Here is a 20,786-nt window from a genome sequence, read left to right as displayed (position 1 = left end):
CATGTCCGATTGGCTTATCCTGGCTAAGTGACAGTAATAAAAGTTTTTTCCCTTGTATTTAAGGAGTACTTTAGAATATTACCAGCATTTTCACCTGTGGACCCCAAAATAATTGTGGAATTCATCTGGATTTTTTGAAACTATGGAAGAGGGCTTTGGGCAATCCTTGTTCTGGAAAAACTAAATATTAATTCGAATCTCACAAATGGGTTGATAAGGAGGTAGAAAAGGAGAAAAATGTTTGAGACAGCTGAAGTTTAAGTTCTCATCTGGAGATGTGATTCACTTTTGAATAACGTGGCCAGCCAATTTAAACACATCTACAACTCAACAGCAAAAAAAAAAAATAATTCTCACAATTCTCACAATACAGAGAAATGTAAATGTAAATTTAGTTCAAGATGTTATATTGGAACAGAAAACACCCATAACAGTAGTTCAGAAACTAATGTCCACGCTGTTTTCAAACCTAGCAGGTGCTTCAAATGAACAATAAATTGCACACAAGCTAGGATATCTACCCGGAGCATTGCAAACAGGCATAAATTGGGAGGCAGAATTGTAGCACAAGCCCCAGATTAGAACAGCCTCTTGTTGTATGCTTCCTGAGAAATGGTAAGCATGGTCTAAATTGCCAGTGGGAAGATTCCTTGGTGTGAATTTAGGAAACCTGACTTCTTTGTGCGTGTATTAATGCTATGCGGGTTTCCCTTAGTCATGCAAGAGAAACTAAGGGGAAGTCGTTTGACTGAAATAGCAAATGTTGGAAGGAGATAAAGGAATTGTGCTCGTTTGCCTCTGATCATCAAGGGAGCCTGGCACACAATCACCTAACTTCTTTATGCAGAAAGAAATTGACTTCTGTGGTTTCTACGTATGCATTGGATGTAATACAAAATAATTGGAATGAGGAAGCTTCCAACTGGGCATTAAGAGAAATTTACCAACATGGGTAATGAAGTGCTAAAGATAAACTGCCTAGGGAAGTTTTTGAATGTTCATCACTGAGCAGAAAAAAAAAGAGGCTGGTAGCAAATACTGTTACTGATCATCAGCAGACTTAAGGTGAGGCCACCAGGAAGGAGGAAAAATGTATACCAATTCAGGAATGGAATAAATTCTATGCAGGAGTGGGAAGAGCATTTTCTGGTGGTGCATGAAAAGATTTATTACTGTATGCTTTGTAAACCTAGGCAAGGTATGAAACTTTAAGATCTTTTGGTGTTTGCTGTATATTTAAGAAAAGAAGACACAAGTATTTGGACAGACAAAGCAGGGAATAAAGGACATAATTGAGCATGGTTTCACTATGTGTATATAGTTGCCATTTTAATCATGTCATAGACTTGACCTGTACTTAAACTTTGAAACCAGCATGTGTTTTCAGACCAGTTCTATGTTTAGTATCATGAAAATAAGCTGAGTGGTGCAGTTGATATAACAGAAGGAAGGGATCCATCCAAAGGACAACCTTGAGAAGTGTTCCCATGTGAACCTAATGAGGTTCAACAAGGCCAAGTGCAAGGTGTTGCACCTGGACTGGGGCAATGCCAGACATGAGTACAGGCTGGGAGAAGAACTCATTGAGAGCAGCCTTGCAGAGAAGGACTTGGTGGTTCCAGTGGAGAAAGGGCTTGACATGAGCCAGCAGTGTGTGCCTGCAACCCAGAAAGCCAGCTGTGTCCTGGGCTGCATCAACGGGGCCATGGCCAGCAAGCAGGTCAAGGGAGGTGATTGTCCCCCTCTATTCTGCCCTTGTGAGGCCCTACTTGGAGTGCTGTGTCCACGTCTGGGGCCCCCGGCACCAGAAGGATGTAGTTCTGTTCAAGCGGGTCCAGAAGAGGACTATGAAGGTAATGAGAGGGCTGGAGCACCTCTGCTGTGAAGAAAGGCTGAGGGAGCTGGGAATGTTCAGACTGGAGAAGAGAAGGCTCTAGGAGACATTATTATGGCCTTTCAGTACTTAAAAGGAGCTTATAAAAATGATATCAACTTTTTACACGCACAAAAAAAACTTTTTTTGAAAGAGGTGGTACTCTTGATGGATTAATAAAATAGTAATGGCAAAGTATACTGCATCATACATAATCTTTGCTTTGCCCTATGTCTATTACAGTATAAAAAATACCAATAGATGCAAGGTTGTTTGCAAAACCAAATTGGATTGTGTTACTCCATTTTACTTGGAAGTGCAGAGGAATAAAACATTTGCTTTTTATTATTTTTGATATCAAAAATCATATGCTGACCCCTGCCCCTCAGAAGAGGGCTTTGGTTTTACAAATAGTTTATGGATGACCTTGTTTGAAACGTCAAATTCTGAAACTTCTGTAACATTTAGAACATCCTGCATTTTGTATTTCAACTGTTTTTTTGCACTACAAATCAGAAAGAAATAAAATGTTGTGAGCACTACACGATATAAAGAAGACTTTACTGGAGAAAAAAAAAATCTTTAGCTTATCCATCTTCCTCTTGTAAAGCTGCTTCTGTCTTAAATTTATTAAAGGTAAGAGGCCAGTAGTAGAAAGTTGAGCTCACATAGGAGTCTGAATGTTAGTCATCTCAAGGACAGGCATCATAAAATCATTAAGGTTGGAAAGGACCTCCAAGATCACCTGGTCCAACCATCACCTTTCCACCAATGTCACCCACTAACCATGTCCCTAAGCATCAAGTCCAACCTTTCCTTAAATACCCCCAGGGATGGTGACTCCACCACCTCCCTAGACAACCTGTTCCAGTGCCTGACCACTCTTTCTGAGAAGAAATTTCTCCTAATTTTCAACCTCAGGAACACTTTTTGTTATGGAATGCAGATGGTAGCATTTGTTGCAACAAGAAGCTTGCACGATTTATTAGTCTCCATCTTGCAGACAGAGAAGGCAGTAGGTACTTTGTTCCATTAGTTTCTCCTCATTCTATTTTCTCTGTTGGTGTGGTGCGGAACTCATGCTATGGTTTAACAATGGCAATACGGAGATGAAAGATATAGACAACTTTTATTGCAGTAATTATGTGAGACAGAAATTTTACATAAATTTACTGTAGTAACTCTTTCCAGATGCAGTGTAGGCCAGAAAACTCAGAACTTGCATCACTGACAGAGAATATACATGGAAACTATGATGGAAGAAGATAGATAAATGAGCCTAATCTTGATGCAGAGAGCAGTTTGAATATAGATTTTTAAAAAGTAATAATTTGTTGCAGTCTGCTTAGAAACTGCAGATGCATTTCTGCAAGGAACGAATTATTTTTTTTTTAAACAGAATGAGACAATAAAGATGATTTTAGAAGTAGAGACAGGACACAAGGGAGGGAAAAAAAGCAATAGGAAATACTGAAAACATGTTGACTTCAGCATTTGTTAAGGTGATGCAATGCCAAGGAAATGTTGGGGGAAGCTCCCTAAGGTGTTGCTTAAGTTTTACAGAGGTAGAAATAATGATTTTCTCATATTGCTGAAGACATGGATTTTTGATTAGGTCCTCACTGCAGAATTTTTCTAGAAATGGACAGAAACTTATATAGAAAACAAATCTCAATATTTATAGTTTTTTTTTTTTTTTTTTAGAGTATGTGAACTTGGGTAGTTTACAACTTTTATATAGTTTTTTTCTTTCCTGTTTTTATTGTCAGTTTGTAACTTGATGAAACAGCACTCTGACTAAAGGGTGGGGAGGGGGAGGTAAGCTGTTGTGAACTGTACTGGAAGATGATTCCTTGTCTTTCAAGAGTTGGGCAAATAACATAAGGTTAAATACCTTCTAATACTCATCCAGCGATTGTGGATTCTATTTTGAATATTTTTCTAGGTTAATTTGAAAGGAGGATAAAATTGTTGATGTGTTCAAAGTTCGTTTCCCCTTCATATACTTTGGTTGGGATTTTTTTTATTATGTGCAAAAATAGCTATTAGGTACTTTAAATCCTTATTTTATGTACACATTAAAATTGCAAGTATGATGGGGATTCCCATAGCCCATTAGAAACTTGTCTGTCTTTTGTCCTCTTTGGCGTGCCTATCAGTGGAGCCATGATCCGTCACCCTTTGTAGCTTGACTAATAGGGAGGATGGGAGAGAGCAGTAACTTGTTATGCTGAGACAGGAACAGACAGATGCTGAAGAACTAGCTTCCTAAATCTGTTACTCTTAAAAGTATGTTGAATTTGGAGAGCTTGCTTAAAAAAGGAAAATCCTGCATTCAGGACAGTGTATCCAAACTTTCTCAAATGTAAAAGCTTTTCTATTTTGGGAAGCTAGGCAAACATAAAGATTGCCAACATGCTGTTCTGTAGCTGTTATGTGATAAAATGCTTACTCTTTTTTTTTATTAGCATTTGTTCAAAGTTTTTCTTTGTTTTGAAGATTTGTAATTATCGTAAAAGTAAGCTTTCTCATCGCTACCCTAGGCAAGATGTCTTCTCACTTGTACAAAATGACTGTGGCGATGATGCAAAGTCTTCCAAAATTTCTTTTGGAACATCAGTTTCTTTATAGTTCCACTTGAGTTTTACAGACTGTTTGAATTTTGCGTTTGTGGGCTTGGACATACATCTAAAAGAGAAGACAGTAACTAGTGAAACAGCAGCTTCTCAATTTATCTTCATCTCTATACTGTGTTTAAAGAGCAAGATCAGATACTTTATTCTGTTTTATCCAAACTGGATAAAGCTGAATATGCAGCCTTGACACATGCATTTATGTGTGCATATAACTCTGGTTTTGGTTATAAAAGTGTAGCAAGGTTTATTTTTTGTTTTAATCCAGATTTGTATGCTATAGCCCTCTGTTTGCATTTACCTTACTTATCTAGCGTCATTTGGTCAGATTTCTGTAGCAAAGTAATACTTTCCTCAATGTTGTAATGTTCTCTTGTTTAAAGTAGTAGGTTACAGCCTGTTTACCATTTGCTTTATTATTATTAAGTGACTATACCATTGGGAATGCCTAGGTTCAAAGTAAATCTTTGAAGTCTTGAATTACCAGAATGGAACTCCTACTGACTGTGTAAGCATGTCCTTATTAGTTTATAAGTGAAATTAATGTTAAGTCTGTTTGCTTAGCTATGCAGATTAACAGAAGCTACTGTTTCTTTTACTTTATAGTGGCATTTATTTTCAACTGGATTGGATTTTGTTTATCCTTCTGTATAACAAATACCATAGCTGGAAGGTATGGTGCAATCTGTGGATTCGGTCTCTCCCTGATCAAATGGATTCTCATTGTACGGGTATGTTTTTTGATTCTGCTTGTAGAACCAATCCATAACAATTTATCCAAGCATCTATAGTAAAAGAATTAAAAATAACTATATTAAATTCTGCACTTAACTTTCTCTAACCTTCGCTTCAGTAGGGAATTTACTTACTATATTTTCATAAGTGCTTAAGAAGAATGAAACTGAATCTGTCTTTATCTGATTTATCATTTTGTGTTGATCTTCCAGTTAAGATAAATAGAGTGACTCATTCTCATTATTTAAAAATCACGCAGAAGTGGAGCAAGTGCCAAAAGTGTCAATCGTATTACTCAGAAAGTGTTCTAAAAGAAAAACATAAGTGGTGAAGTCTATCAGGGGAAAAAAAAAAAAAAAAAAACAAGCAAACAAAAGCATTTCTCACTTGTATCTTACAGGGCAAAAGAAAAGCACATACATACTAAATCGAGTCAAAATCAAATACATGACTGCATTTTTACCAGCTCAGATACTCAATTTCTTGATGCTTTTAGTGTGAGACTAGATGCTTTTCGGAAAGTTATGTTAGAAGTTCCTTAGCTGACTAAGTGGTGGAAGTTGGTAATTCTTTCTGAACTTGAGTTCTACACTTCTGAGACACAATGTTAAAATCTCATCCTGTCTAAGGATCTTTGGTCATTAGTCATCTTTTATACCATGCTAACTCTGATTTTTTTTTTTTTTTTTCTGTATGTGCTAGTAATCTAACTTGATTGGCTCTTAGTACAATTAGTGCAAGGATTGTAGAGAGGAGAGATTACCTGGTCCTTATGGCACACATCCTGCATCCTTTTTACAGCTGAGAGGTAATTTTTTGCTTCCCCAGGGCAGAGGAATCCTACCAGATCAGATGCAGTTCTGGTGTAATTAGTTGGAATTTGGAGTTTGGAATGGAGTTTATCTCAATGGGCATGAAGACGTGAATTTTTCAACTGTGTATCCATTGGGGCTATTTTGAACTTTCCTCGAGGCATACTAAACAGAGGCCAGAACTTGCTCGTTGTGTCAGTTTTATTATTCCTGTCTACTTGAGAATGTGCTCATAACAACCACTAAAATGAATACATGCTAAACTTCTTTAAAGAATTACTGAGTCATAGCCTGCATTTAAAATCTTGTGTATAGTCTGTTACTAATCTCAAAATATTAGAGCTGACCAGTTCCAAGACCTCGGGGCTGCTTTCTTCGTAGTCAAGATGATAAACCTCCTGTGCTGTATCCTCTTCTGGAGAAAATAACAGAAGCGCATAGGATATATGCCAACAATTTTGTTTTAATGGTGACATGCAAGTGTGCATGTATACACAAAATTGTATTTCCTTTGCTTCAAACTTTTCAAAAAGCTTGCACTGAACTTTCTCACTCAGGCTCAGTAGTACTGTAGTAGACACTATATAGTGTCTAAACAGTTCTAGTTTACATATGCTTTCTCTGTATCACTTTTTTATATCCAGAAAAGTGTTTTGTTTTGTGTTTTTTTTTTTTTTTCTAGACAACAAAAACACAGATTTGTTGTTCAGTGAATTTTGCAGCAATGATTTCTTTTGCTTAAAAATGTTAGAGTAATGCATGTTAGGCCACTAATTGATTGGTCAGTAGTTTTAATACATCTTCTTTCCAGTTAAATGAATTTGTAAGTTTAAAAAAAAAAAAAAAAAAGAAAAAAGGAAAAAGAAAAAAAGAAAAAATACATGCTTAAGAAAACTTACAATATTAACTACCAGGTGAAGTGGGATTAATAATGCAGTGAACTTTCTTGCTGTTGAATATTCATTTGGTCTTTTAACAAGCTGTCAAAATACAAAATGCTTAGTTTGCTGAATAATAGATATGCTAGTATTTATATAGTGATAGTGTAAATTGTTCTTTTCATTCAACTTGGCAATTCTTTTTCTTTACCTTTTTTTTTTTTTTTTATTGAGCCTGATGATCTGGCTTTATTGTGAAGAAAACATGAATCTCAATGCATAGTTACTTGAGAACAAAAACCTAACAGTTCTTTTAACAGCTCTGGTTGAATATGTTGCCTAGTATCGTCTCTGGTTATTTTAGAGAAAATAATGCCTGAATTACATGATTTCTTGGTTGATAACTACAGAAGCGCACTGGATATGACAAATAGGATGTGCTGTGGCAGGATGCAGTAAACATAGTGAATGACAGCAGGATGGGAAGTGTATGAAAAGTGTGCAGAGCTACTAAATAGGTTATTTTATTCCTTCTGGCAACTTTTCACACATCTCCTCATTCCTACTTCTTGTGTGAGTTTTGGAGACATTTGATTAGCCTTTTTTATCAGTGAAGCATGCAGTCTGGAGTCTGGTAAAGGCAAAGATACCTGTCTCCAATACCATCACACCCTGCCTTCCAGCTGCCTCCCACATCAGAGAGGACAAAACTGTCTACCATGGTCACTAACAGGAACAGTTGAAATGCCTCTTCAAGGTTCATTTAGTTGCGTTCAGCTCACTGCTGGGAACTGAATGCTGGTTTGAAAATGAAAAGACTTTAATGAGTTGGGGGTCTTTATGGGGCTGGTATTCTTGGCAGCGATTAACAGTAGGGGGTATACAGAAGGTCAAAAGCTCTTCTTTTGAGGGGTCAGCAGAACATCCCTGTCTGATAAGATTAAACTAATGTGGCTTTTGGTGTTAATATCTAAAGCAGCAGGCTGCCGTAATGTGTTCAGGACAGCAGGCATTGGGTGGGGGGTAGGAAATTGACAGTGGTGATTCATTATAACAGAAAATGTCAGATGATTCTGGCAAGTAGTATATGCAATGTACATGTATTTACATGTATATATATGTGTATATATATCTTAGAGCTTTTGAAATAACTTTGCCAAAGACCACCTGGTACTGGAAGTGTTATTTGTATGGTAAACTATGGCACAAATACCAGTTTTCTATCTTAGGAAAATACAGTGTATATATATATATTTTAATTTAGTTTTTCCTCAGCTTCCTGTATTTGCATAAAGCATTAAATGTGTCTTAGTCATCTTTCTTGCTACAGCTAAGTCTTCTGTATGAATTCCAGTTTTCAGATTACTTTACTGGATATTTCAATGGACAGTACTGGCTTTGGTGGATATTCCTTGTACTTGGTAAGTGGCAATGGAAAACATTTCTGTTTTGATGAAGTACTGAAAGGTATATCATGTCCTTGTAGCTAGAGTTCTGTAAGGTGTTTAGCTATATGTTTTTCTTTTGCTGTTGATAGTTTTGTATGCTGTTCTTATTTCTGTAGTGTTCACCAGGTTATTACAGTACTGTTACTGTGTGGACTGCAGACTATTCAAATAACATCCAACTCAAAATGTTATTCTACATTTGTAATTATGTACATACCTGAGACTTATAGCTTGTGCTTTTTAATCTGCTCGTGCTCATCTAAGGGTGCAGAATTGTGTAACAAAACCTCTAGGCTTTATGCAGAGAACGCAGTGAAAGTAAGTGATACCAGGTACTTACATATATATGCTTGTATGTCAAGTTTTAAATTTTATGAAATGTGACTGATCCTAGGAAGGTGGAGTCAGTTGTCTTGTACACAGGTCATTAAATGTCCTTTTCTACTCCTTTGAAATGCATGCTGCATCAGTAGTTACTCAGTCAGACGAGAATGGCTTCATGCTTTCTGATCACAGTGCTTCCATGACGTCAGCTTTTTCTGAAGAGGTCTGCATGCCTGTGTTCAAAATTTTAAACACATCAAGTTCTGTCTTTCTGTCTGTTTTTAATTTTGATATTTCAAACACCAGCCATTATAATTTTTTTCTTACTATATATTTTGTGATTTGAATGTGAAGTCTGGAGTGATATGCTTTTACAGGAGTGAATGCTGCTATCCATTTTATTTTCTTGCTCTGGGAACTGTAAGCTGCTGCTGATTCAGTAGATGGCAGTCTTCCCTTTGAGTCAGTTCTGCTGTGGGCTTACAACAAATGTTGGAGTAAAATGTTGAGTAATTTTTTTTTTGAGAGAGAGATTCTGACTGTTTCTGATTTATTTGTTTCACAATAAATGCCAAAAATCCTAAATAATAATAAAAAAAAAAGTTTTCCATATCCTTCTTTCAATACAGTTTAAGAGTATTCATCAGATTTCTTAATAGCTTGCTCTACTGTTGGCTACTTGAGGCATATAGAAAAAGTTGTGCATTTGTAGTTCTTTTTACTAGTCTTTCACAGGACTTTTCACATTCAGAAGCCAGATCACTTAGATTTAGGAAAGCCTTATTTTCAGCCTGAACTGTTAGAAGACTTTTTTTCTTAACCTCACAAAGCTTGCAATAAAAGGCGCTGTATGTATCCAGCAGTTAGCATTCCCTTGTCTTACAAACATTTTGTATGACATAGACCAACAGCAGTTTGGAACACTACAGGAGGATTTACCCCCATAGACCTACTTAGTAGGAAATGAAGGACTATTATCAAGTCATGGGAGTTCTGCCAACCAAGTCTGTATTTCATTGTTTCAGATAACTTCCCAATCATAACATGCGAAGTAGTATATCCTATGTCTTTTTCATAGTGAATAAACTGGAGTCTTTGTTTTGGATGATCCTTTGACATACTTGAGCTCATGTACTGCTATCTTTTTCTCTCTTCTGGTGTTCACCTATCTGTTTATGTTCCCTTCACTTCATTTAAAGTCTGGAAAAATTTGCTCACACTTCATGGAAATGTGAAATGGTCAACTTCCAAAGACCTGTCATGCACAGTGAACAAATTGGAGAGAGAGACAATTCTCATTTTAAAATTTAAATGTTAGCCAATGTTTCTTTTTGAGGAACACAATGGAAAGTGTTTTTTTTCTGTGGTGTATTTTTTTTTTTTCCCTCCTCCATTAAACAGTGAAATATAAAAGTATGGGTTGAACTTGGACTGTTTTCCCAGCACGTGTAATGCAGAAAATATGCTTTCAGGCACCTGAAAATCTTCCTGTCCACCTTTTGCTGTTTCAGCTGCTTTTCGGTTGATTGTAGGGCTATCTCTGATAATGTTGGTGTAGCAGCTTTGGTAGAAGACTTTTGATCCAGATCCTACTACATTATTCTCCATGCAGAATTCAGCTTAATCACATAAATGTATCTGTTGTAGGTCAAAGTTAGCAGAGCATTATCTGGATTTTTTTTTTTTTATTCTTCGGTGTGTGTCCTATGGAGACTTGGGTTTAAAGAAGCAAAAAAAGTAAATGCTTTTTGCTTGCCAATTTCTATTTTACAAAATAAATGAGCATAGGAAACAGTCAGGGTCTCAGCAGGGACAGCAGGAAGAAAAAGTGCATCACATAGCAAAATACCAGAGTAACCATAGAGATTGTTTATTAAGATGTAAGAGAACAGGATGTAATCCTTTGCTAAATTTGTTAACTTTTGTTTGGATTTTCATTTGAACTTCTGGAATCTCAGTACATATGTGTATATATCTTAAAGGAACCTACATGTTCATTTAAGCATATAAATGAACCCAATCCCTGTATAATAATTCTACATGTGGAATTGGGTTATCTAGTTCAGATGTATTTATGATAAACTTAAATTTCTGTTTGTGGTCAGCTTGTTTTTTAAACACCGAGGTGTATAGCTAAGCTAACCAAAGACTTTTCCTGGTGGATTCAACTCAACTGAGTATTGATCTTATCCAGAGTGTTGTCTTATGAGCAAACACCAGATGCACTGTAAGAAAGTACAAGGATTTAATGTACCAACATCTCAGATAATAAAAAAAATGTTAGGGGTCTCTTTTTTCCATAAACTTTGAAAATATTTAACAATACCATATTTTTTGATGCATGTCAAAATCAAAAATGAGCTCTCAAATAAATAGCATGACATTTATGGTTAAGGGAAACACCCTAGTTTCTTCATCTGCCCTGCCCTGGACCTTTAAAAGTTGTTGTTTTTTTTTCTGTCTGAACCACTGGCAGTAGGCCCTTGCTCAACTGTGGGGAAAAAAAAAACAGGGACCTGCTTAGAGAGTACAACCTATTCTAGGATGAATTGCTCTCCAGATTTCTGCTTCTCTGTTTTATGTATAATTCAGATTTCAACCCCAACATTTTGGGCAAATTCATCTGTTGGATCAGGGAAAATCTGACGGAGGTAAAATAATCTGGTAAAATAATCTGTTGGAGTCTACTTAGCAGAGAATGGAGCAAAGAGAGCTGTTCATTATACAACAGCGTGTTTTTCTGGGTTTGTTTGCTGAAGTGTCCAGTGTGTGAATCTGTGTTGGTTTAAAAACAAACAAACAAACAAACAAAACATCATATGTTAGTTATTTCCACTGTTACATCTGTAAGTTGTGTGACAATTCTTTATCTCTTCTCTTATTATTAGAGCAGAGATATTATTTCAAATGCAGCTAAATTTAAACATTTAAAAATAATTTAAATTGTGCAGTTAACAAATAAATCATAACACAAGTTGAGTAACTTTCTTTGAACTGACTGCTCTTCTTTCTCCTCTTGGTCAGGTGCATATTCCTGGATGGTTAAATCTCAAGTTGTAATCTCCTATAATTTATCGTTGGCTTGTTGCTAGAACAATTTGTACTGACTTGTTTCTTCTTTTCTCTTGACTAGCAGTACATTTTTAATCTTAAACATTTCCAAAGCATGTTTGGAGATAATGTGGAACATATCTCTTTCTTTTTTTTCCTTTTTTTTTTTCATGTCTTTTTAGCAGATGGTATGTAAACTGAGAGTGCAAAATTTTAGAAAAGGCTTCCATAATGATATATTCTTATATCACACAAGATCAAAGTGGAAGACTTGCTTGTTAAATTTGTGAGTGATGCGTAAAGATCTCACTGTTTTTATAAAATCTGAATTTTTAAATAATCTTAAGAATTTGTAGGGTACTTTAGGTTGATATAATTAATTTTGTGCATTTTCTACACTTCCAGGACTTCTCCTGTTCTTTCGAGGCTTTGTCAATTATCTTAAAGTTAGAAATATGTCTGAAAGCATGGCAGCTGCTCACAGAACAAGATTTTTTTTCTTGTACTAAAGGTAAGCAATTTTAAGTATTGAGATGAGATTCTCCTAGGCAAACTAAGAAGAAAACAATACTTTCAATAAAGAAAAAAAATCAAACTTGAGTCACACATCAAGAACATATTGCTGTTGCATGATTTTTCAACATCTGTCATGAATGTTGCATATGTTCTACATGTACTTGAGACTGTCTTAAGACTCTTGAAATCATTAAATTTGAAAATAAACAATATGTCCTCGTTGCTGCCCCATGTCCTCCCTGGAACTAATGTTCAGTAACAAAAACAAAGCAGAACTGGTTGTTTATCCTATGCAAGAATCCTGTCAGGATACTGTACTTTGTGTAGGAAAACTGGCTTTAATAGTCAACTGTTGTCAGTGTGCTAGGAATCACCAACCTGCCTGCATATTAAATTTGATTGACGTGGGTCTGAACATGCAAACAGTAGATAAGTATTGCCTCTCTTTACATGACTGGCTTAAGATAGTCTTGTACAAAGATGATTATTGTGTATGCAACAATGTGCTTTATATATCCTTCAGGTAGCTGACTAATCAGTCTGGCACATATCCACTTTTTTAAAAATGTTTTCTCCATTAGGTGGACCTATTGGACTTCTATGTATCTTAAACTCGAGGTCTCCATTTGTGTTTAACTTCTTAACCTAAACTGCACGATGAGTTAAATTTAAGTCCAGAAATAAGTAATGTAGCATCTTCACTGCTCTGCATTTTACTTAAAATGTTTTAAATGCCGTCCTTTGACTTAACTGTGAAGCAGTGTTGTTTGTAATAAAGCAGACTTTCTTAACTTTTTTGCAAGATTGGACCCAGGATCAATATGAGGTAACCAGTGACACGTTGTTGGAAGTCTGAAAAACACTGAAACGGTGTTTGCCTAGGAAAGATGATTCCTTTTATATAAGACAGTGAGATACATATAAAACCAGCAATGATAAGTAATTGTTCTTGATCATGGAATGAACCTGTTAATATTATTGTGACATATTTTTAATGTGTCGTTTTGTCAAAGCTATGTGTAAGTTGAACGTAAATAATAGTATATTGCATTTTAGTAATCAACCTAAAATGGCACCTGTATGGCAGCATTTCCTTTTTGTAAGAGTAACATGTCTCTCACTTTATTAGTAATATGGTAACCCTTTCAGAATGCTGAAATTCATAGAATAGAGACTGTATGAAAACATCTGTATATCCATTAGCTTTCAGTATAATGAAGTGTAAAAACACTAAAAAATCATGAGGACTAAGCGGTATTTGAAAATTGTACCTTGTAGAGAAGAATGAGAGTGCAGAAAACATGGTCTGTGATTCTTTATTCTCCTGCTATTTAAAATCTGTTTTAGGGCAAAACAGTAAGGCCTTAGTCAGTATTGAGTGATGTTAATGAATTGTCCTACCTGACTTCAATGGCTTCTTTTAGCTATAAGCATTTCTCACCACCGGGATGTACGAGGTGATAAGGGTATGGAGTTTCCTTAGAGGGCTGGACACCTAAATACTATTTGTTGAAGTGTCTTAAGTATTGAAACGAGAAGTTCAAATTAATTGCTATCACACTTCAATGGCCTTTATCTTAAGTAGCCTTTTAACTTCCTGCACAATGTCTATTACTCTTAATAAATAACAAATGTTAACTCTAAAATCATAAAATATTCTGAGGTTGGTGTTAGGAAATGTAGCTTTGACAAAATAATAGTAAATTTTCACTTTGTGCCATCCTAACATGGGTGGGGGAAGGCTGTTCTTTGCTGCTTCTACATTTAACATCATTTAGTAGTGTTGCTTTATGGTTAATCACTCCAATGAACTGAAGTACGATTCTTTCTTTATCTTCAGACTGCATCGAACAGACATTCCTTTCCTATACCAGTGTGAAATTTCCAGATGATCTGTAACCCTCCAAGTTAATAGGATAGAAGACTACTAAAAACAGAAGACAAATTAGTGAAGATACAGCTTCAAAAATGAATGACAGGATGGCTTATGCTCAAGTGCCCACTGTGGTCATTCTAGTAAATATTTATAACTGCTGCCTTTTATTTCAGCACATTTGCATATGTGCTTATTAAAAAGATAGTGCTGAAGTAAGAACAAACCATCTGTTAGTATAGATTAGGTACAGTCAGATTTGGTTAATCTGTGATTGTTGTATCTGACAGATGTAAGTGGTAACTTGTTTCACAGCACGTGTGTACCACTGACTTGTTGACCTGAAGTTTGAGTAAAATGAAATGCATTAAATGATTCAGATTAACCAGTTCAGGCAGTTTTTTCTATATTTTAGATTCATCTAATTATATAATTATGTAGAACTTTTTTGTTAAATTTACTAAAACCCAGCGTTCCTTGGTGTCACAAATTTGTATTCATCAATATTTTATCAAATTCAAACCAGTATACTGTTTTACTTAAAGCTGATGCTCCATGTTGAGTCCCCTGTAAATAATTCTGCATAAATTACTGTTTGAGTTGCTTCTTAGGAATTACAGCAAAATATATTTTGCAACAGCATGTTCTCCAAATTATGTTTAATCTTCATATGACTACATATTTTCTTGTTAATTTGGCCGTTAAGGGTATAATTATTGTTAGATGTAATTTTGGAGGTAAAAGCATTGAATAGTTTGTCTTGTCACAACTTTACTCACATGGATTTTTATTATCTGTTTTGGGCTTGATCCTGAAAGCCCTTATTCTTATGCACGATCCTATTAAAAGATGGAGTTCATGTTAGCAGGGATGGACAGCCTTGCATCTGTAGCCCTTGGTTATGCAGTTAGATCCTTGTGTGTGCACCTTTGTTCCTGAAACAGAGTATTGCAAATGTATCCCCTGACTTATAACAGTGGATCTGTTTAAGAAGTCTCCAGTTTAATATAAACTCAACACCCACTCTTAGGGTATAATGAAAAAAAAAAAAAAAAGCTGTCTTAGAATGCTTGTTTAGAATAAATACTCCATCTCGTAAGAATAAACTAATTTAAGCTAAACCTTGGAAATAGCCTATGAAGGAAATCTTACTTTTAAAGCTCTGAAATTGGAAAAAGTGTGTTGCACTTCTCTCAGTATTCATTTAAGTTATACCATTACTTTCCTATAAATATCATCTCTTTTAAGGGGTACTCTCTAGTGTTCATGCACATTTGATTTCCTTTTATGTTTAATGGTTTATGCGTCTACCTAAGCAGGAGAACACATCTCTCAGTCCTTTGTACAACTGGAATCTCAGTTGCAAAATACATTGGTTGCACCTTTGGGGAAAAATTACAAATACTTTCCTCCAGTTTTTCTTTTTGTATTAGAATTTTGCCTTTTATTACTAACATTAAGAATGAGGTTTATGTTGTTTTAAGCTAGTGCTGTATTCAATTTTGTATCTATAATGAATGTTAAAAATGCATATGTAAACTGGTTACATTATTAATTTTCTTAAACTTTCAGAGGTACTGAAAGTGACTAAAACTTTAGGGGCACCTTCACTTCCCAGCTTTTTATGGAAAATAAAATTGTGTTATCTTCAATATCTGATTGGAAGTTCCTTCTAAACTTAGCTGTTTTTCTGTGTTCTTTTGCATTCATTGTCCTTATGAAAAAGAAATGGAGATAATAAAACATTGCTTTGTTTTGCTAATTAAGACTTAGGCTTTTTGTTTTGGGTGTGGAGGTGGGTTTCACATTGAAAATTACACACTGCAGTACTTCTGGCATTACAGACAAATTAGTTGGCAAAATAAGTACTAATCTCTCTTCTCTGCTCTTCTCCTTTTCATCTTGTGCTTTATGGCAACAGTACTGTAAGAACATTTCTTTTAATGAGTTAATGCAACTGTGCAAAGCATGCAGTATTGATTCCTTTTCTATGTTTACCAGTGTCAGCTAGTACTATTTTCCATCTGTATCAATTTTCCTAAATTAAATAGCAGTCTTCTGACTGATTTTTTTTTTGTTTGTTTGCTCTACTATATTTTTACAGAAAGCTTCCTACAGATACTCAGTTGTTGGTGTTTTTTTTTTTTTTTTTTTTTTTTTTTTGCCCCCCTCTTTATTTATTTTTTATTTTTTTGCTGGACTAGCTCGCAAAAATTCTCCTTTGGACAAACAATATGTAGGGTTAAAAATGTACACGTTATCTAATCCTGTTTAGTTGATGCAGCAGTTTGGTAGCCTGAAATCTCATCAGCAGGAGGAAGGGAATTGGGACACAGTTTTCAAAGACTCTGCAATCTATTCCAGATGTGTCAAATGCTGCATATTTTCCTTGCTATTTCCTGTGAGCTTGGTTAGGAGCAGCTGGCTCTGTGGTTTAGAGACACCTGGCCAGCTTTGCTTTGTGTCTTAGTTGGGCTAAAAAAAAAGCTTCAGTATCACAGTGAAGTTGACTGTAAACAGATTTGGTATGAATGTAAATAAGGCTTTGAAGTATGGTGCAAAAACAGCTGGGGGGGGAGGGAGAAAATGGAAGGAGAGAGAAAACTTCATTTTATTCAAGTAACTGTCTGAATGTAGTTTCTTCAGTTTTTGTCATCTACTTTTATTGATGTGGACACCTTGGGTAGATGGACATCATGAATGTGATTCAGCTAGCCTGCAACTCACACATCTGAGACGATCCGTCATTAACACTTCCTGTACAGATACCTGATGAAATTAAAATTCTTGGGGAAAGAAGGTTGTCTCCAGTCTTTCATTTCACTGACTCACCTGGAGTGTGGGTGTAATCCTCATTCTACAACACCTTTTAACCCTTTTTGAATGCCACACTCTTTTTGAATCTGCCTCCTTCGCTATGTATGAATAACAACAGGTGAGGAAAAGTGATTTTAGTAACATACTATCAGAATATCAGAAAGCTTTTAATCTCTTTTCCACCTTTTGTAAATGTTCTTCCATTAATGCTCTGCATTAGTCCCTCTTGTGTGGTTGCTTGCTTTATTCACTTGAACAAAATATTCCTATCATGAAATTACTATTGCTTCTTGGACTTCTGAAGAGTGAATAACATCTGGTATGGCAATAGGTATCTTTCAATAAAGAAAACATTTCTAATCATCCTAAAATTGGATTAGCATCTGTGCACAGCTAGCCAGAAATGGTGGAGTCCGGTATGTCCTATATATGCTATTCTTTTCCATTATCCCAAGATAACGGATCATTTTCCTCAGCTTCCAAGGATACTTTCATTGTCTATATCTTCTCCATGTTGCATATCTTTTCCACTTTCATGTCCTTTCTTATTTCTTTATGCACTTGTCGAGTACATAAAGGATAGTAAGGACAGGCAGAAGGCTATGCTACTGCATGTTCGCTGCAGCTGATAAATAACCCACCGAGCAATTTCCATTTTTTATTAACTGCAGTGATGGTTAGTATTTTTGTAAGTCCATATTTTACAGGTAAGCTAATTTTTCAAAATCAACGACTTTCAGACAGCTGAAAATGTGTGAAATATGTGACTGCACCATCCAGCATTTGTAAGTATTGCATGTGCAAGTGGCATTAAAAGGGTGGCAGAATTTGTTGTAGGTATATTTTCCTTTATCTCCTTAAGGGTCTACATGATCTACTGTAAACCATTTCCTGAAATATATTTACCTTTTTCTCCGACCCCTTCCAAATGAAAGAAAAGTCAGCTTTCCTGGATTTTTGTTGTAGTGTCTAAAGTTGTTCTTTACTTTAGGAAACTTACAAGCAGTGAGACTTAAGTATTCAAAACAGCGTCGGGTCTCCAGCTATTGTTCCTTTTGTGGAAAATAGAAAAGTATATATTCAGAAGAGAAAGTTTGGATTTTTCATATGGAGGGATGGTTGCAGTTATCCTTGTTACTACATCTGTTCTTGTAGTCTTCACTCTCAATTTTTCTTGTGGTCAAAGAAGGAGTATGTTTGTGGAGATATCCTTAATGTAATCCAAGAAGTTCATTGATTCATCACTATGCACGCACAGAGGCCCATCCAGCTTCATTTTCTAGGTTGGTGTAGTACCATGACTTCTAAATGGTCATTTTCACATGGAACAGACTGCTGACGGTATAATTTGTTTAACAGCAAAATAACTGTAAAACACACTTCACTTGCACATGTTCATTAAATGAGTATTGCAGTTTAATGTAATTGTAGTAGCACTGCTGCTTTCCTTAGATCCTGTCCTTGCATGAATGTAATGTTAGGCCACTTCTGCTGTACATAGCCGATGAGCTCTCACTCCTAGATTCTGAAGTTTTCGGTGTATTTTTCCACTAGCAGTGACAGGATAGTCGAGTGAAGTCTGCTGGAAGTGTAAGTAGAATAAAGCTGATGCTAGTCACCGTGTAATTGTAGAACAAGCACTTGTGGGGTCATTGCTCAGTTGGTCTGCTCTTTGCATCGCTAGGTGACTTCTAATTAGCTAATTAATCTGTTTCTTGCAATTTTCATAGAAACTCTTTGTGCTGTTTTTAGTCTTAAAGGATGAGAAATTGTTTTTGATCATTTTACCTCTGCAGCTCTCAGAACAACAAACTTCTAAAGGAAGGCCTGTCATTTCACTTCCCACTGTAACGGGGATCACTTTTGCAAAAGAAATTGAGCCAAATTCTGCTACTTTTTACCTGAATTGAAAATCAAATCCAACTTAAAAGCTGCTACTTTGACGATAGGCTGACACTGCAATTAAGCAAAAACAGGATTTTGTAATGTAAATAATTACCAGCAGCCAGTTGTAGTATTACTTTATTCTGAATTCTGAACTGCTGCTCTCTGCTGAGGAGTCAGTTTGCATGTTTTAGTATTTTATTTTTTTTTCTAGTTGGAAACTCACAATGCTCATACCAGTTCTGCTGGTATTCATTGCAACATGGGTACACGTTAAATACAAGAAAAACTGACAGCATAATCCCCTGGTTAAAAAATTGTAAGCGTAAACATTCAAGAGACTTAAATGTTTGTGAATTCTGGCTGTAAGCTGACTGATGTGCCATGTTGGACTTGGTTACATGTGGCTTGGCTCAGGCCTGTGCCTGATTCCTCCTCCTTAGGGATCATGAGTCCTGCTATGAAGTGTGCTCAGGATATGTCCTAGGTTCAAACTGAGACTGCTGCTGCATGTTCTCTTCCTGCATGTTAGGCATATATTTACAGCGAAGGGATTAAGGGAGGGAGAGAAACTACTCAGACCTTTAACTCTGCATTTGCAGCAGCTGATTTAGCAGGTGTTTCTGGCAACATGATGTGAGCACATTTATGTGCAGTCATCACCCTCTTTCTAGCCAGCTTACCAGCACTATGCCTATGCTGCTTTGTGTACCTACGTAATCTGTGAGAATAGCCCTTAGGTTTTCTTTGCTTCCTGGAGGCAACTAGAATAACAAATCCTCCTCCACTTGGACAGAGGAGAATAAAGGAGGTCCCATCTGGATGTCCATGAAGGCATTTGGCCAACAGCTGTTAGCCTAGCTGGCCCTATGGGAAAGGCCTCTGGCTGTTTCCCTGCCTTCCCAGAAGGAGTGTAATCTTCAGCCCTGGCTTTGATTATAGTATCTGCATGGAATATGCAGCCTTTTCAACTCTCGCAATATTGAGGTTTACATTAACAAAAAAATCAGTGTTGTCAACATTTATATTTTGTCACAAATCTTGTGAAGCTGGGAATCTTTCTTACTGTTTTAGTTAGAGTGGTAGCTACACAAGGTTCAGCTGAGGGATTGGGAAAAATTTCTTCCCAGCATATTTCTGAAAATCTTTTAGGTTGGTGCAATATATCCATAAACATTTGCTCCTAATCTTTTGTGGAACTTTCTGTAACTACCTGATACAAAGGGGGTACTGTGATTCGTGACTGACTTCTTAGGAATTACCATTTTACTCATAAAATTTGTACTTTGTAAGACAAACTGGTGTTTGCTAGAAATATTATCTATCCAGTTACAGCAACAGCTGTAGGAGGAATATTACCCAGAACACTAACCATTCTTGCTAATAGCATCTAATATAATACATGATTTCAGTGAGAAAAGAAAAATCAAGCACCATGTTAAACTTTTCATGTTGGATTGATTTATTTTTTTTTACATGCTTTCATTTGATTTTTGCATTTAATTTCTTCTTTGGGAGATGTAACAGCTAAAGGATGAATGTTCTCAAAAGCTGGGCCATGAAATTTGGTTCTTCTTTGAAATGTGAATGTAAAAATGTCTAAGGGAGTTTTCTAGATCGATGAGTTATCAAGAACTTAAGAATCAAATTGATCAAGAAGACATACACAAGAAATAAAGTCAAACGTGTGTGTGTGTGTGTGTATGTGGAACCTCTTTCAGTTTTTCCACTTTCCATATGCCAGTCATGCTAAACTAACTTTAGTTCTGCAAGGTCTTGTCTTGCAAATCATCAGTATTAATAAAATCTCATCAGAGGAAAGAATCCTTCCAATTATCTTCTCACAATTAAATTTGTATTTAGGCTTCCCACAGTCAACGTGCATATAGTCTGTTTTACAAAAACTCAGAAAAACAGAAAGTTGGTGATTTTGTAAGTCAAG

General features: G+C 35.9%; 1 protein-coding gene across 3 annotated transcripts in view; it reads left to right on the top strand.

The window, feature by feature from the left end:
- NDFIP2 (Nedd4 family interacting protein 2) overlaps positions 1-15,795 on the top strand; it is a 47,256-nt gene extending 31,461 nt beyond the window's left edge. For all 3 annotated transcript variants that reach the window (XM_032181755.1, XM_032181745.1, XM_032181764.1), the window contains 4 exons: positions 5,113-5,237; positions 8,286-8,352; positions 12,160-12,265; positions 14,111-15,795. In XM_032181755.1, coding sequence (XP_032037646.1) covers positions 5,113-5,237; positions 8,286-8,352; positions 12,160-12,263 — 296 coding nt within the window. In that variant the 3' untranslated portion in view covers positions 12,264-12,265; positions 14,111-15,795. The remainder of the gene's footprint in view (positions 1-5,112; positions 5,238-8,285; positions 8,353-12,159; positions 12,266-14,110) is intronic.
- The last annotated feature ends 4,991 nt before the right edge of the window (positions 15,796-20,786 follow it).

Source organism: Aythya fuligula, chromosome 1, assembly GCF_009819795.1.
Source record: "Aythya fuligula isolate bAytFul2 chromosome 1, bAytFul2.pri, whole genome shotgun sequence".
NCBI lineage: Eukaryota > Metazoa > Chordata > Aves > Anseriformes > Anatidae > Aythya > Aythya fuligula.
The sequence above is the reverse complement of the archived record's forward strand: the minus strand, read 5'-3'. Positions and strand labels throughout refer to the sequence as shown.